General features: G+C 39.4%; 2 protein-coding genes across 2 annotated transcripts; one reads left to right on the forward strand and one right to left on the reverse strand.

Annotated features, from left to right (window-relative positions):
- Window positions 1-770: 770 nt before the first annotated feature.
- On the reverse strand, window positions 771-9,335 carry LOC104449426 (KH domain-containing protein At4g18375). The gene is made up of 8 exons (XM_039315685.1): window positions 9,148-9,335; window positions 7,922-8,593; window positions 6,329-6,793; window positions 5,932-6,177; window positions 5,597-5,809; window positions 4,954-5,012; window positions 4,765-4,858; window positions 771-1,452 (listed from the first exon to the last, which is right to left on the reverse strand). The coding sequence occupies exons 2-8, from the start codon at window positions 8,537-8,539 to the stop codon at window positions 1,141-1,143; spliced, it is 2,007 nt and encodes a 668-aa protein (XP_039171619.1). The 5' UTR covers window positions 8,540-8,593; window positions 9,148-9,335; the 3' UTR covers window positions 771-1,140.
- Window positions 9,336-12,686: 3,351 nt separating this feature from the next.
- On the forward strand, window positions 12,687-16,540 carry LOC104451914 (putative respiratory burst oxidase homolog protein H). Its single transcript, XM_010066470.2, has 14 exons — window positions 12,687-13,038; window positions 13,152-13,314; window positions 13,416-13,464; window positions 13,546-13,659; window positions 13,741-14,547; window positions 14,674-14,769; window positions 14,872-14,987; window positions 15,079-15,181; window positions 15,320-15,411; window positions 15,495-15,654; window positions 15,740-15,874; window positions 15,975-16,103; window positions 16,199-16,277; window positions 16,431-16,540. Exons 1-14 carry the CDS (start codon window positions 12,687-12,689, stop codon window positions 16,538-16,540), a joined length of 2,505 nt encoding a protein of 834 aa, XP_010064772.2.
- The last annotated feature ends 343 nt before the right edge of the window (window positions 16,541-16,883 follow it).

Genomic DNA, 16,883 nt, shown 5'->3' on the forward strand with positions numbered 1-16,883 from the left:
AAAAAATGAAAATATGGGCTAAAAAGTGCTATTTCCTCCCTTACGTCCACACAGAGGAAAGCTAAGCAAGATTGGACGCGACCTGTCGGCACTCGTTTGGGCACAATTTTGGCATCGGCCACTGCAACACTGTTCGAGTGATTTTTACTCGCGCAATGTGCGGATCATGCTGGAAAATATCATACAACCCTCATGAACGATTTCGTTTCGTGGAGGTCGTACTCCGAGTTTTAGCCCGGACTGGACTAAGAGGGGTGATTGATACGATTGTCGAGCAATGGCCGAAATTGGATTTCGAGTTGACTTATTGAAAAATTCTCCCTCGTGGAGAGTTATTGCTCATCTTATCGGGTATAGGTGGAGAATTCTGTCCCTGAATCCAAGTCTAATTCTCTTTTCGCTTAATGTCTCATATGAGTCACTTCCTGAAGAAGGGTAAAACGTCTGAACACCAATCTTGTACGTTGAATCGTGTGAGAAGACCAGATGATTCTCCCATAATTAAACTTAGCCCGGAACACCTGGAGAACATGGGTGATCCTGTCAAGCGTTACAAGTTAATGGCCAATCTTTTATTTTGATCCAGAGTCCGATTCTAGTTGCACGACCCCAGAACAAAGCTTACGTATTCTGGTTATTTAGCATAAAAAAATGGAACGGGTTCAATTCTCGTCCAGGCCCATAAAGTTTGCTCCCCTATTTCACGAAGGCCCTTCAGGGCTGGAGCGACATCATTTACTCATGCTTGCGAGGAAGATGAGATGAACAAATCAAAACTCAACAACAGTTGCTCATTCCAACTGAGTTTTGCCACAAATCGGAAAAATCTCTGTGAAACCTATAATATTACACGTAACTCACCGACTTGCCATTCAATTCACTAGCCTCCATTTCCTAAAATAATGAGAAATTTACATAATCCGACAGTACAAGAACCCAACTATTTGGGAACAGCCCGTTCAAATTTAGCAGCAGAAACAGGTGAACAATCTGCCATAGCCCGACACAAGATTATCCGCTCTATCTAAGCTTATCCCATTCAATGAACAGTGACCTCTACTTATAACTGTCAGATTGCCGAAATGATGCTGACCATTGTGAGAACTTGTAAATTAATATACAAAAATGTCCGAACTGATGTCAGTACCGGAAGGGGCCTTCTTGAGCCCTTATGTTCTGGTAGCCATAGGCACCTTGTGGTGCACCAATGAAAGGCGATGCCTCTTGCTGGGTATATGGGCTATGGGGAGGATAGATGCTTGGTTGATCGCTGATACTCCGGTAAGAGCCACGATGAGCAGCTGTGCTCTGATAGGCACCTTGCTGACTAGTCATGCTCTGCCCACCAGACCTCGTAAAGGAATGAAAGTGAGGATTAGATCCACGACTTTCCAGAGCAGAATGTTGACCACCAGATTGCATATCCCGAAGTTTCACACTACCTCCAAGGACCTGAATATCGAAGTCAAGATATTAAACTGTCAATTCCCATCAAAAGATTTGAATAGATAACGCAAACTTTAAGGAAGATAACTCATGAAAAAAATAAAACCAGAGAATAGTCATTATATCTTTATTCCTTAAACTCATGTATAAATATAGAAAACACACAAGAATTTACACTATTTGCTTAATCTTGCAAAATATTTCTAAGGCCCTACTAGGACTTGATCTACTCATAGTTGACTTTAAGTGGTCCATGAGTAGCTTGCAGCTCACTTGTCAGTTAATTCCAAGAAAGTTAAATCAGCCCCTCGTTGCAAAGGGTAAGGATTGTTTCTTCGGGTCTAGAGATGTGCTATAAGACATTCAAGACATAGTAATGTCATCTGGAAGGATGAGATCATGTCTTTATTTGACTTGTTGAAATTTGAACATATGGCCCTATACTGACTCAATAGGCCTCAAAAGCCAAACTGGGAATAGCAAAAGACTTCCACACCTAGGGTTAGTTCCTGGGTGGAATTCAATTTCCAGTTTCAGAACTCAGTAACATACTAGAAAGGATGTTTCTCCTCTATATTTTCTGCTAAATTCAGTCACGTTTCTCTTTCTATTTGAACTTTATGGCCAAATTGGAGACCATGTTGCCAACCTCTTTCACATTAGAATAACAGCCACACCACTTGTTAATCCTATCGTCCTTTGATGACAAACTTTTTTTTATCCCGAAACCAAGAATGACAATGCTATATTCTTCTACAAGGGCATGAAAATACTACTTGCAACTTCTAGAATTAGATAAAACTATTTCTAACATGCAGTCTAATGGAAATAGAAAACTCATTGAAACAGGAAAGAGAATTTACACTTCCATTTGAGAGTTACAGCTGCATCGGTCTGGTTTAGCAATGAATAGTTCAATTATTCCTGGATTACAATATAGCCACCAAAGTGACATTTTATAGGTTAGGTTCATGATTCAGTAATACACTAATATTCAAGACCCCACTATAAGTTCTATCCATATATCTGAATCAGTGATTTGGATTCTTCTACTACACCGCATCCCCTCTACCCACATATCCTTCAAAGATCTGATGATCAAGAACCTCTCTCCTAGAACCCATATTTACCAAAAAATCTCAATTTTCTTTGCAAATAACTCTTCCCACAATAAGTTTTATATTAGATTCTTACAACATTTTTTCTGGTGACAGTGTGGCAAGGTCCATATTTGGTTCTGGAAAATTAAGTTCTGATTAAGGACGATTCAGAAGAGACCATGGCCCTATTTGGTGATTGGCCAAATAGTAACTAATTCTGTTCTTTTACTCCCCAAAACACCCAAAAAAAAAAAAAAAAGGATATATTCATTAGAAGTCTGAAAACTTGCCAAGAAAGTATAATTGAATCCTAAAACTTGAAAAAAGTGGACTTAGATTCTAAAACTTATTAAATTGGTTCAATTAAGTCCTTCCATTAGTTTCATCGGATTTGGCTAATGGAAAATGCTACGTGGCTCTTTTTGATATTATCTCTCCCCTACATGGCGATGAGATGGCTAAATTACAAAGTATAAAACTAAAACGATGTCATTTTAGTCTACATCTGATTTTTTATACAATTTTTTAAATTAATTATTAAAAAAAAAAAAAGTCAGGCGAGTAGGGCTACAAGCCCTCACCACCGTCACCCCACCATAGCCGAGAGGAACCGGCAGGCATCACTAGGGCTCATCCAGGGGCTGGCGAGGGTGGTGACCCTCCCCCAACCCTTTGTCCAGATCGGGTGAGGGTCCAACCTCCCCCGACCCTTGCCTAGATCGAGCAAGGGTTGTCGGCCGGCTCTAGGTCAAGCTCTGGTGACCTCCACTAACTAACCCCCACCCTCACTGATCCCTCCTTGCGATGGTGGGCGGCAACGGCAAGGGCTTGCAGCCCTACCCATCTAACTTCTCCTTTCTTTTTCTTTTTCTTTTTCTTTTTACAATTTAGCTTATTTTTAAATTTAATTTAAATAATATTATTTTTAGAACTCATATTTATACCAAAGCGACTTCATTTTGGTCATATATCTTATAATTTAGCCACATAGGAGAGATACTATTAAAAAGAGCTGCGTTAGTATTTTCCGTTAATCAAATTGGATGAAATTAATGGAAGAAATCGATTAAACCAATTTGACAAATTATATGACTCAATTATAGTTTCGTGACAAGTTTTAGGACTTCTAGTAAACATATGTCAAAAAAAAACCATAAATTCATTTGGTAAGGTATGTCTCTTGGAAATAGATTTAAAACATAATCAAGAAGTAAAAAAAAAAATTGTTTCTTTATTTCCGGAACAACTCCATAATCAAGTCTTTTTTTTTTTTTTTTTTTGGTAAGGATAATCAAGTCTTTTCTTTTCTTCTTTTTCTTTTTTTCTTATTCTTCTTCTTCTTCCTCTTGTTAGCTGCCAGCCTCAGCCATAGCTGGCAAATAGCCAAGCGAGGGCTAGTAACCTCGCCAGAGCATCACCACCCCCAGCTTGGCCAAGCCTCACCATGGCTAGGCCGACCTCGCAGCTAGGCCGACCTCGCAGTGGCCCAGCGAGGTTGAGCCTAGCTGAGGCCTAGCAACACTCCGAATGAGGTCGCCAGCCATACCCGAGGCCAACGACTGGTGAAAGGAAGAAGAACCAGAAGAAGAATAAGAAAAGAAAAAGAGAAAAAAAAAAAAGATGTAATAAAATTATTTAAAATTAAAAAATTATAAATCACGAAAAAAAAAAATTTGATAGTCGTTCCAAACGCATTTCTATTCCAAAATTAGAAATTTTAAACAGTTACTAAACCCCATCAAATGGTTAGAAACTCGTACAGGAAACGGAATCAGAAAAAATCATTTCTGAGTAGAATTTTTCTTGGAAACAGGATGGTTACCACACGAATCCTATGTGTCCTCAATCAAGGATTTCAAGCCAATCCTAGGGAAGACTGCCAACTGAGACCAAGCAAGACCCACAACTTGAGTAGACCAATATGGCATCCTCTACACAAAGGGAGACATAATGCCTCCATCGGTAACCATAACATGGACAGTGAATACATGCTAAAACAGGGGCATACACAAAATTGCCAAGGGAATGAGTGCGATCACGCCTCAAAAGGACAACTAATGAATAATTGCAAGTGCATCAACTCTTCCCCAACTATTCCTTTTGGTGCTCATTATAACACTAAGTGGACAGCTTTTTATTTTGTTCATGCACGTAACTTTGTCCTTGCAGCATCGATTTACCCATGCCTTGCACAAAACACAAGATGTAAAAAACCTACCTCACCAAAATTTGCAATCTTGCTGCCTCCGACACCAGGACCAACCGCATTCCTAGAAATTCTAGTCTCCAAATCACTGCTGACAGTGTGGTATCTAGGACCCAAAAGAGAAAAAAAAAAAAAATTAATCAAGGTACTTGCACATAGCTTTTAGGTATTACAACAATGAAGGAGAACCATAGGTATTACCTAATAGCAGCAGCCCGTGGTCCCAGATAATCAAGCGGTTCATAGTCAGGTTGACCACCCTTCAATAAGAATAGAACAGGCAGAATATTAATATTATCTTTTTTTGCAAAAACATATCTCCTCCAATACATCAAAACTGAGTATCTAGTTAGTATCATGCATGACTTTTTCATCCCACAAACTCCAGAGAAGCCTAGTCAATCTATTTCCATTTTGTTCACTAAATAAGATTAAGAGATCAGTATCATGACACAGCTAAATGGAATTATGGCACAGCTAGTTGTGTAAAATATTTTATATAGATACTGAGATGACAAATCGAGTTCTTCCCAGTGATCTGACAGTTGTAAAAGATTGGATATCACTGGCACTGCTTGAAACTTTTATGCTAATTTTCATTGCATATAGGAGCTTTTAGAGCAAAATGTACATTGCCAGCAAGAATTCACATTAACAATAAGATGCTTTTCCCTAAACTTTTAATGCCAATTTACATTGCCAATGGGAGATGGGAGACTTTAGGCAAAATACACATTGCAGCAACAAACTGACACAAAGAATAGAATATGGGCTATAGCTCACCATCTATCCACAAGTAGAAGAAGAAATTCATACAGAAAAATAGGCAGAAACATTATGTTACCTTGAAATGTTCATATTCATAAGAGCTGCCAACACCCACAGGTCCAGAGAGTGGGAGCCTTCTAGCATGAAGGCTTCCTCCAGAAGCAAATCCTCGAGGAGGTCCTATGGAATCAGCTTTACCTCCAGCATTTTCATCCCGAAGTGTCCTCGCTCTAATTCTCGAAGAGATCTCTGCCAAAGCATCTTTAGCAACACCAAAACTTCCTGATACCTAAAGTATCAAAAGCATGAATCAGGTCAAATTCCCATGCGAGACTTAATTACTACACCCTTTATCTTAACAAATATAGAATAAGGACAATGTCTATCACAGAATTAAGTAAACATAATCACCTGCACAAGTTCTTCATCCTCAGATGCACACCTGGGCTTATCATCCTTCGCAAAAACACGAATATCTGCCAGAGTTCGCCTTCTCATTTCGTTGATAACATGGCCTCCTTGTCCAAGGATACACCCAACCTTACTTGAAGGAACAAGAAGTCTAGTCGTAATTGTACCCTTTTCAGAAAATTCACTCACTTTATCCTGAAGCTGAAGGATTGCCTCGATGGTCTGTGATCTGGGATCCGCAAGAACCTGAAACAACTCCACTACAATTATTCAGAAGCACATTGCTAGCTAAAAAATCTGCACTACACCAATATAAGAAAACAAGCTGCTGTATGGCTAAACTATTTAAAGAGATGTAACATGAGAGCTGCTATTGCTGGAGGAGTGCAGTGCATACCTCAACAGCAGAGACACGAATGACTCGCTCATCTGACTCTGTCGATGCTTCTTCAACATGAATACTTGCTCCAGTTTCCTTTTGTAACTGTTTCACATTATACCCTCCTTTACCAATTACTACTCCAATTTTTGCAACAGAGCATAAAATCTTCATTGAAAACTCAGCAGAAGCTTCCATTGCACGTCCAGGGGAAACACCATCAAAACTACCTGGTGTAAAGCGCGGAGGTTGGTCGGGCGCCCAAGGCATTGATGGCGGCATATCATAGGGGTCCGAGGCATGGTGGGACCACATTGGGTTGATGGGTGGAAGCATATTTGGCATGGGAGCATTTGGAGGGAAACCTTGGCCCCTAGGAGGCATAGGCATATTTAACGGCGGTTCACCCTTTCGAGGATTTCGGTGCAGTAGAGTGGAGATTTCATGAAGAGCTCTCTTCACCACATCAGGTTTACCAGATATCTGCATTACACCTTCTGGGATTACAATTTAAAGGAAGTCGCGATAAATACTACGGTGGATTTAATAAGAACATGCAAGCAATTAAGCACATAAAAAGTATATTGTGATATGTACCATTTGGTCATATGGAAAAATATAATTTGAATAAACACCAATTCAGTAGCGTATTCTTAACTTGATTATCTTGTTCACTTTTCTAAAGGGACCCTCCCAGAAATCAGCCCTCATCTGTTCCTCTAATTTCACATAATTTGGCCATAATTAAGTGTGATTTTTTTCGCAACTATTGCTTTAAGGATATATTGCTGATCGATTTTCAGGTTATATATGCTGTTTTATTTTAACATAGCTCAGGTTCAAACCTTGCATTATTGGTTAAAAAGTTGATGAATGATACTGCTTGCGCAACGGATATATATATATATAGACAAGTGAAGATAATTGATATTAGCGAAAGGTAAATTAATGTCGTGAAGAGCATCTTTATACATGGTCCGCCAGGCCACTAACAGCGGCAGACAGAGTCATGGCTTTTCAATATACTAACTACAGCAACAAGAAAAACCTCCATTTTTTGTGAATGAGCAATGTTTATCTTCAACCGCTCTCATATTCCTTGAGTGCAAAAGACAACAACAATATAGCCTAGACAATGGATTCAAGTTCCACTTCAAGCTGCCGTGATGATCTTGTCATGAATATCATGCAGTTGGGCAAAATGAACAGCTCGCAACAGGTGCCAGGTGTCATGGATGCCTTTTCTCAAGCATCCATAAGTCATCTGTATAACTTCAGTTCAGTTATCTCCATTTGATTTCATACCATTGAGGCTTCAACAATGTCCATCCTCCATAATTCCATCCCAAAAAGACCAAAAGACAACAAACTATGTGTCCTTTGTTTAAATTCAAGAAAGTTCGCCCAATACGAAAAAAAACCTAATCCAAGCTCTATCATATATTTACGATTTGCAATATTGCCTAGAACCTCGAGTCCCAATAATTGCTCTGCTAAATTTTCTCATCTAAGGCAATTATCCTTCAATACACTATTTGGAAAGCAAACATGATAACCTCAACCACCGCAAGCACACTGAGAAGGGCACAAAATGGACATAAGAAATTTTACCTGCACCAATTCATCGGTGCTCATAGCACAAGTAGGGAGATGTTCAGGAGGAAGAACACGAATTGCTGCACCGGTCTCGCTTCGCAATCTTTGAATTACATCACCCCGTTTGCCTAGCACACAGCCAACCACATTGTTTGGCACTAGAAGTCGTGCTGTAACTGAAGTCGTGTCATTCTCATCATCAAAAGTCATTCCACCAAAAAGATCTTCCTCAACGATTCTGTCGTGCACCTTCAGTAGCGCATCCTGGGCAGCACAATGTATTTCCATGTCTCCCTCAGCCGAATTTCCATCATTTCGCCCCTTTGAAATTTTAGCAGACAAACTATAGAGAGTTATTACTCGCTCATCTGAACCTGGAACTGAATCAGAGACAGTAATCTTTGCTTGGGTCTCATCTCTGAGGGCTTTGATTATGCCACCACCTTTGCCTATAACACCACCAATTTTTCTTGACGGACAGAGTATGCGGTAGACAGTGTCAGCAGCATCATCGCTCCCAAATGATTGCTCATGGCCAGAATTATTAAATCTCCCTTTCTTGCTGCCGACCCCTTTTCTCTTAAATTGGGGACTGGAATGTTTCCTGAAGAAATTTTTCCTATTTTCATCCATCTTGCAACCAAAGACGAAACTTCAATATGCTAATGCACAGCAACAAGAGACAACCTGAAAAAAGAAAGATTACAGGTAGGGCCCAGCTTGCAAATTAATCAACTTCAAGCATCACTTAAGTTTAGTACCTCCGCTAAGAGGTGCTTCCAAGGTAAATCAACCAACAAACAGTATAAGAAATCTTTGCCAGCTAAAAAAAGTATGCCGAACGGTTCTTCAAATATCGAACGAGAGAACATCCATTCCTCGATAACCCTCATCGAGCACTAAAAATTTCAGACATAGCAGCCCCGGAAAACACTCTAAACTCCTAAAGCACCGAGCTTGCGCATCACGACAGAGCAAAGCGAGAGAAAACGATTCCCATTTCAAGACACGAGCCGGGCAGCGAGTCGGGCTCACTCAGTTTATCCATATGAAAGCTCGAAGCAACGCCGGCCCCGCCATTCCCCAACACTCGACAAGCTCCGGCGCCGAACCGAAGAAGCCCGAGGCAACGGCGAATCGGCGAGCGGAAGCTAGGGTTAGCCGAAAAGGGGGCGGCGAGAAACGAGGGGAGCTGGGGGGGGGGGAGGGGGAGGGAGAGCAGGGACGGGGGAGGAGCTCACCTGGCGCGAAAGCAGCGCCGGAGAAACGCCCCCGGGGAGAGCGCGGTCAGCGGCGGGATCCGGCGAGCGGCGAGAGGGGAGCTGGGGGCGAGGAATCTGCGGGGATCGACGGGTCTCGCCGGGGGCGGCGATGGCGTTCTCCATCGGCAGCGTGGGGGAGAAGTGTCTCTCTCTCTCTTTTCAGCTCATTGGACCTGCTGCGAGGACTATTTCATGTTTTTTTTTTTTATAATATCCTAAAATATGTATGTAATAAATTTATCCTAAACTATTTTTTTTTCAAATAATATACCTTTGACAAATTTACTTTAAATTGATCACTTGTGATAAATTTACCCTCTTTTAGTTTTTATTAAGTTAAATGACATGTGAAAGATTTTACGCTCCGTTTGTCACAGTTTATAATTTATGTGATTTTTTTGTAGTATTTATCAAAGTTAGTGAATGGTATATTTGTCACAAATTTATTAGTTTTTGGTTTTTTTAGGTCAAATAAATTAGTTTATGGTAAATTTATCATATATGTATCAATTTATTGTTTTTATAGTTAGTCGAGATAAATTTGTCAAAAGTGTCTTAGGTTGTGATTTTTAAGGGTATTAACTCTTTTTTTAATAAAAGCAAATTTTAATTTCCATCCCAAAAATCTTATTTTTAAAAAGAAATTTTTTTTTGCTTTTTTAATTTTTTTTTTTCGCTTTGAGAATATAATCTGCTCCTAAAACCAAACCAAACGCCACTTTGTTGTTGGGCTTTGATGTCGAAGCTTCATTTTCGAAACATAAATTATGTTCCTCATGTACAGAAATGTTGATTTTATCGACCTTCAAAGCTGGAAAAGATAATTCTTGTTCGAGATCAGTTTATCTAATGCACTTTGTAGGCCTGCGAAATGTATGGATTTGAAATGAATTGACTTTGGTTAGACAAATACGATCAATGTGAGTTTTGATTAATTAGGTCCCATTTATTTTATAGAAAATAAATGATTTAGAAAACATTTTCTTAAGAAAAATATACTGTATTTCTTATGAAAATGAATGAAAAAAAATACACTTTATTATCCCTAAAAATGTTTAGACATAAATTGTCATCAATAATGAAAAAAATTAGACTGACTAATTATTTCAAAAGATATAAATAATCATTTTTAGAAAAATACTTTCGAAGTTATTCATTTTTCATGAAACAACAAACCTAACTCAAAAAAACCTTTTCTTTCTTATGGGGACAATTTATGTTTGAAATCTACAAGTAAATACCTAAGTATATTGCAAAATCAACCAAACGGTAAATCATGTTGTAGTGAAAAATACAATCTAAGTCTGCAGAAAAGTATAGTGGCCGATTATGACCTCACATGGATTATACGTAAAAATGTTACTTTTTTTTTTTTTTTTACGAACAATAACTTAAGTGGCAGAGCACCATAAGTAAAGATTTTGTTGAACAACATAAGTGGGGGCATGAACACTGTTACCGTAATTACTAGGTTAACTTAAAACAAAAAACAAGTACTTTGAAAATTGAAATGACAATTTTTTAAAGAAACTAATTCCTCCATGTCGATAGTCAATTCTCAAACATCATTCCAATTTTAGGATAATAGATCAAATCCATATCTCCATAAATATATGATTACAAAAAAGGTATCACCTAGACGCTACATAAGCTTTAGAAAAAGTTCCATCAAGTGTTTTTATCATTTCTCAACTATTTCTCTTCATTTGAGATGTCATTTTCCTACCTATACCCATTTTAATTAATTGATAGAACAATTATTTTTACTAGGGCCAGATCAATGGAATATAATGATGTGTTTATTTCGTGAAAAATGTATGATTTATAAAATGCTTTTCTAAAAATGATTACTTGTATTTATTACAAAATAAATAAATAAAACTATTTTCCATTGTTCATGAAAATGTTTAGATATTAATTATTGTCAATAATAAAATATTATTTATCATTTAGTTATTTAAATAGATATAAGCAACAATTCTTAGAAAAATATTTTCTAAATTATTTATTTTTTGCGAAGTAAGTGGAGCTTAACAGTTAATCACTTCTTTTAAATAGATACAAGAGTTGATAATAATTAAATTTAATTTTCTAATTTTAGGGAAGTGTATATCTTTTTTTATGAAAATCGAGCATATTGATGTTTAAATTTCGGTTGCATTTCTTTTCTTCCCATCAGTTACCCAAGTTCTGATTTGTAACTTTTGTTTTGTTATCTTCTAATGGTAAGGATAGTGATTTTTTTCTTTTTCATTTGATTAACCACGGATGTAAAAGCAAAAAGTTCTATCGACAAAAGGACGATGAAAATTGCACATTCAATTACAACTACGATGGGTTTTAGTCACTGAATTCCAACTTTTGATTTTCTTCTTCTCGATTTTGTTTCCGTCCTATGTTTATTTGCTGAGATTCGTGTGCTTCATTTAGCAAAAAAGAAAGATTGATAAGTTAATTTTTGCCCGTGAAGAAGGCCACAATCACACTAACGCTGCATTATCCTTTTTACCCTTAGAAGGTAATTAAGTGGGCTTTTATACATTTGCCATAACAATCATGATATATTCTCACTCAACGGGAGTGTTACGATTATCATTTTGTAAAAAGCATACCATCAAGTTGTATATACCCGAATCACAATAATTTTGACATAAAGTTCACTTAATTTTTACTTGTAATTCTTTTACTCTACTTCGTGTTTATGAATCTTTGAAAGTGAAAAGATTTATTTTCAAGCATAGGATTTGCATAATATAAATATTTATATAAATGCATATTTAAATAAACTATTTTTGGTCAAAACACATACTTTTATTATCTACGATAAAACCGTGGATCCACAAACAAGGCCTCTAAACAAAGAAGATCTCATGGGGCCTGCGAAGGGGAGGCTAGCCAGTTTTGGGGGAGTGACTTTTTCCTTTGGGCCTTGGCGACCCGATCATCCATGTCAATTACGTGCTCAATTACAATAGTTTATCTTTAAGCTTGAAAAGGACAACAGCAGATCCAGATATTCATTGACAAGTTAATTAAACTGGGCATATTTATATAACTTGAGAAGACGAAAAATACACATGAATATGCTTCTGCACAAAACGCAGGTTGTTGGGTAAGTTAAATTTTTTTTTTTTAGTACAAGGTATCGTAAGTTGTCCCATGGAAATTGCCGTTTTTGTAGTATTTTTACATTGGAAAAACATAATTTTTGTTTTCGGTTGATCTTATGAGATGTTTAAGAATCGGTTGGCTTTCCAGTTACGTGGTGCAACGGCATTACTTTCAGGGGTGGTCAAAAAACAATTCCAGGTACAAAAAAGTGTTCCTCCATTGTAATGGTGTGTGTTGGTTACAATTGTTCTTGTTTCATTTCCTATCTTTAGGCTTTCCTCTTCCTCTTCCGCCTCTTAAAACTCACCATCTTTACTTCTCTTTTCATCTTTCATCCTCATACTTTTCCCAGTCACCCGAACCCTCGGAGGGAATACACCCAAAACCACAAATTGTTCATAGTTGCAATGAGGGTTCATCATGACCGTAACGGGAGTTCCGCTAGATGCTCTCTTGAAAGCATTGAGATGGACAATGCGGTGGAAACCAGTGAGAGCTCCGCCCCGCCGCATCCTAATGACATACCATTGCCATCGAGGCGGAACTCAAGCACGACGCGGAAGAGGAATGTATCGTACGGCGGCATCCCTAGGATGGAAAGAACGGCATCCAGTGCCTCTCGAGGCCTCATGAGCTTGAGGTTTCTGGATAGGACAATTACCGGGAAGGAAGGAGATGCCTGGAGATCAATCGAGAAGCGTTTCCATCAACACGCGACGAACGGCCAACTCTCGAGAGACAAATTTGGAGTCTGCATTGGTTGATCCTTAGAAAGTCTTGCTGCTATCTGAATCATGATTTTCCAGATAATAATAATAATAATAATTGCACAATTTGATTGAGAAGTGACATTGTTTTATTCTGCGTGGAAGGAATGGGAGATTCCAAGGAATTTGCAGGAGAGTTATTCGACGCCTTATCAAGACGGAGGAAAGTGAATGCCGAGAATGGAATATCAATAGACCAATTGAGACAATTTTGGGAAGACATGACGACTCGAGAACTCGAATCCCGACTGCAGATATTCTTTGATATGTAAAGCAACTCTCGTCCATCTCCTATTATCGTTCGCAACCTAAAGCGTACATTGCGTTGCTGGTAATACATGTGATGAAGTTTCGCGACGAATGCTGCAGGTGTGACAAGAATGGTGATGGGAGGCTAACTGAGGATGAGGTAAAAGAGGTGAGGCAAAAGGAGACTTACTAATCACTCGTTTAGCGTGTCCTTTGGGCTCTTTTATGATGGACTGGAAATTTTTCAAAGGTGATAGTGTTGAGCGCCGCCTCGAATAGGCTGTCAAATCTCCAGCAGCAAGCGGCATCTCACGCATCTCTGATCATGGAAAGACTTGATCCCGACCATCAAGGATACATCGAGGTACCGAGTCAGATAGTCCATCATGTCCTGTTCGAGTTCGTGTTCCTCCCATGTTGTTGTTCATCGCTTCTTTGTTTTCAGATGTGGCAATTAAAGACTCTCCTGAGAGAAATGGTGAACCCTGATCAAAGGAGCAAGTCGTCAGTGAATTCTCAAAACCTGACCAGAACCATGCTTCCCAAAGGATACAGAAACCCAATGAGTCGGCTCGTGCACAAGAACATCGAAAGGATCCATGACAATTGGAGGCGAATATGGGTCGTCGGGCTGTGGCTGGTCGCAAACATGATCCTCTTCCTTTGGAAGTTTAACAAAACGAGGCACGGCCCCGCCTTTGACATCACGGGCTATTGTCTTTGCTACGCCAAGGGCTCTGCCGAGACACTCAATCTCAACATGGCTCTCGTCCTCCTCCCCGTATGCAGAAGAACTCTCACGAAGCTACGGTCGTCCTTCCTTGGTACCTTCATACCATTCGACGACAACATAAACTTCCACAAGATAATCGCGCTGGCCATAGCTATAGGATCTGTCGTTCACATTGCAATGCATTTTATGTGCAACTTCCCCAGGATAACTTCCTGCCCAAAATCACAATTCAAGCAAGTGTTTGGCCCGTACTTCCATAATAGGCAACCTCATTACATCGACTTGGTCAATAACTTGTCCAGCACCACCGGGGTTCTCATGTTCATGATGATGGCCTTCTCTTTCACACTGGCGACTCATTGGTTCAGGAGAAACATCATCAAGCTACCGTGGGGGCTCCATCATTTAGCAGGATTTAATGCCTTCTGGTACGCACATCATTTGCTAGCCGTTGCCTATGTCTTCTTCATACTTCACGGCTACTTCCTCGTGATCAGTCGACCTTGGTACACGAAAACGGTAAGTACACAATGGTCTAATTCCTTATTCTGTTCACCATTAATTCATAAGGCCTGAATTCTCCGGTCGTACCATCATTCCTCTGAAAACACGGCAAGAATCATTATACGGTTGGACTTTATGCAGGCATGGATGTATGTGATGGTCCCAATCCTACTCTACACAAGCGAGAGAGCATTCACATCTGCTTCTGAACTCCAACATCGAGTTGATATCGTTAAGGTATCACTCACTTTACCGAACTGCCGTGTTCCACATTCCTTTTTGGTTTACACGAATCTTAGTGCTACGATAAATTCATGCTCGGCTCAAAAAACTTTTCAGGCCATTGTTTATTCTGGAAACGTCCTTGCATTGTACATGAGCAAGCCTCCAGGTTTCAACTACAACAGCGGAATGTACCTTTTCGTCAAATGCCCTGATATATCAAAGTTCGAATGGTGTATAGAACATAATCGCTGAAACCTATTTACTCGTCATACCCCTATGGCTTTTATTGCTGAAACTCATCGGTGTTTTTGCTCGGGACAGGCATCCTTTCTCCATTACTTCCGCACCGGGAGATGCCTTCTTGAGTGTTCACATGCGAGCCTTGGGCGATTGGACTACAGAGCTCAGGAATAGATTCGCCGAGGTATATTCTATTGATTTTCTCATTCGTTTTTAGATTGCACAACCCATGGACTCTAGTCGAAAGATATAAAAAAATCACCACATTTTCCATGTTGAGTATCGAACTCAATGTTCATCTTCTTCAATGAGAAATTGTTAGGTTTGTGAGCCACCAAGTAAAAAACCAGGGAAGGGAGGTCTAACGAAGATGGCCACGAGAACAACCCACAACTTGGAAGAGTTACAAGAGAAGTGAGTGAAAATTATGGCTAAATTCTGTCCCACCCCTTCCATGCAAATGCTTTCGCTCTAACAGATATTCATTGTTGTCCAAGGTTTCCAAAGATTTTCATCAAGGGGCCATACGGTGCTCCGGCTCAGGACTACGAGAAGTATGACATCCTCCTACTCATCGGTCTTGGCATCGGAGCGACTCCTTTCATCAGCATCATAAAAGATATCCTGAATCACGTCAAGTTGAATAAGCTCCAAGCAGTAAGTAGAAAAGGGAAAAACACTCGCACAAGCAATTTCAAATTCAGTTAGCACGACCATTTGCCAAAACTATTGATGCATGCAGGATTCGGATCAAGATCAATCATCAGGGGCAAGAAAAGGTCCTAAAAGAGCATACTTTTACTGGGTTACGAGGGAACAAAACTCTTTCGAGTGGTTCAAGGGCGTCATGGATGATATTGCAGAAAGAGACGATCATGTCGGTTCGCCATTTCCAAAACTACCAAGTGTGATGAATCCTCCAATTAATTATAGTTTTTCAACTAAAATGTCGCTTTGGGTACTGGTGATTGTTGTAGAATGTAATAGAGATGCACAACTACCTGACCTCTCTATATGAGGAAGGAGATGCGAGATCAGCACTCATTGCCATGGTCCAAAAGTTGCAGCACGCGAAGAATGGTGTCGACATCTTCTCGGAAAGTCAGGTAACTCTTGATCAGTCACACAAAAGAAAAACAAAGAAACATTCACAGCACAATGCACCTATTTAGGCTGTCCTTTAACGTTGCTTGTTCGACAGATAAAAACTCACTTTGCGAGGCCTAATTGGAGAAAGGTGTTCTCTGAAATTGCAATGCGGCACAAGTCGTCTCGTATAGGTACGACATCACGTCCGATGAACGTGTCAACATAATGGCACTTGATTTGGTTGTTCTAGCCAGTTTGGAACATGAACCTGTGATTTTCTAACTGTTGGAACTTGAACATTCTACCAATTCGGGTCTGATATGTCGGTAATAATTTTCCTGCAGGTGTTTTCTATTGTGGGAGTTCGGTGCTCACCAAAACACTGAGGAAGCTATGTCAAGAACTCAGCCTAGAGTCGTCAACTCGCTTCCAATTCCACAAGGAAAACTTTTAGACTAGCTAAAGGCTGTTGCATACGTAGAACTTTGTCAGCTAGAACAGAAAATTAGAAATTCGATATACCTTTTTCTTCCTTAATTAGATAATACAAACGGAGAGAGGAAAAACTAGTTGCACAAGAAATCGACAGAAACATACTTCTGTTGTTCTTATGTCGTTGTCTTACGCATATGTTCGATTTTTTGCTATAATGAGATCGCGAATTCTTCCTATTACCTTCCGATATTTGAGCTTTGAGGAAGATCACGGGCCCTTTTTCTTTTCAAGACCATCTGTCTCGAAATCGCTATCGACACAAGTTTCTTTTTATTTTTGCGGCCATGAGCTAAACTTAATGG

Source organism: Eucalyptus grandis, chromosome 6 (genome assembly GCF_016545825.1).
Source record: "Eucalyptus grandis isolate ANBG69807.140 chromosome 6, ASM1654582v1, whole genome shotgun sequence".
NCBI classification, from domain to species: Eukaryota; Viridiplantae; Streptophyta; class Magnoliopsida; order Myrtales; family Myrtaceae; genus Eucalyptus; species Eucalyptus grandis.

Excerpts from the sequence above, each read along its gene's own strand:
- LOC104451914 (XM_010066470.2), top strand. The coding sequence starts at position 12,687 with ATGAGGGTTCATCATGACCGTAACGGGAGTTCCGCTAGATGCTCTCTT. Across the intron at positions 14,770-14,871 it reads ATCGAGTTGATATCGTTAAG|GCCATTGTTTATTCTGGAAA; the intron begins GTATCACTCACT and ends AAAACTTTTCAG. Across the intron at positions 15,875-15,974 it reads TTGCAGAAAGAGACGATCAT|AATGTAATAGAGATGCACAA; the intron begins GTCGGTTCGCCA and ends TGATTGTTGTAG.
- LOC104449426 (XM_039315685.1), bottom strand. The coding sequence starts at position 8,539 with ATGGATGAAAATAGGAAAAATTTCTTCAGGAAACATTCCAGTCCCCAA. Across the intron at positions 5,810-5,931 it reads AGGATGAAGAACTTGTGCAG|GTATCAGGAAGTTTTGGTGT; the intron begins GTGATTATGTTT and ends TTGATACTTTAG. Across the intron at positions 4,859-4,953 it reads CCACGGGCTGCTGCTATTAG|ATACCACACTGTCAGCAGTG; the intron begins GTAATACCTATG and ends TTTGGGTCCTAG.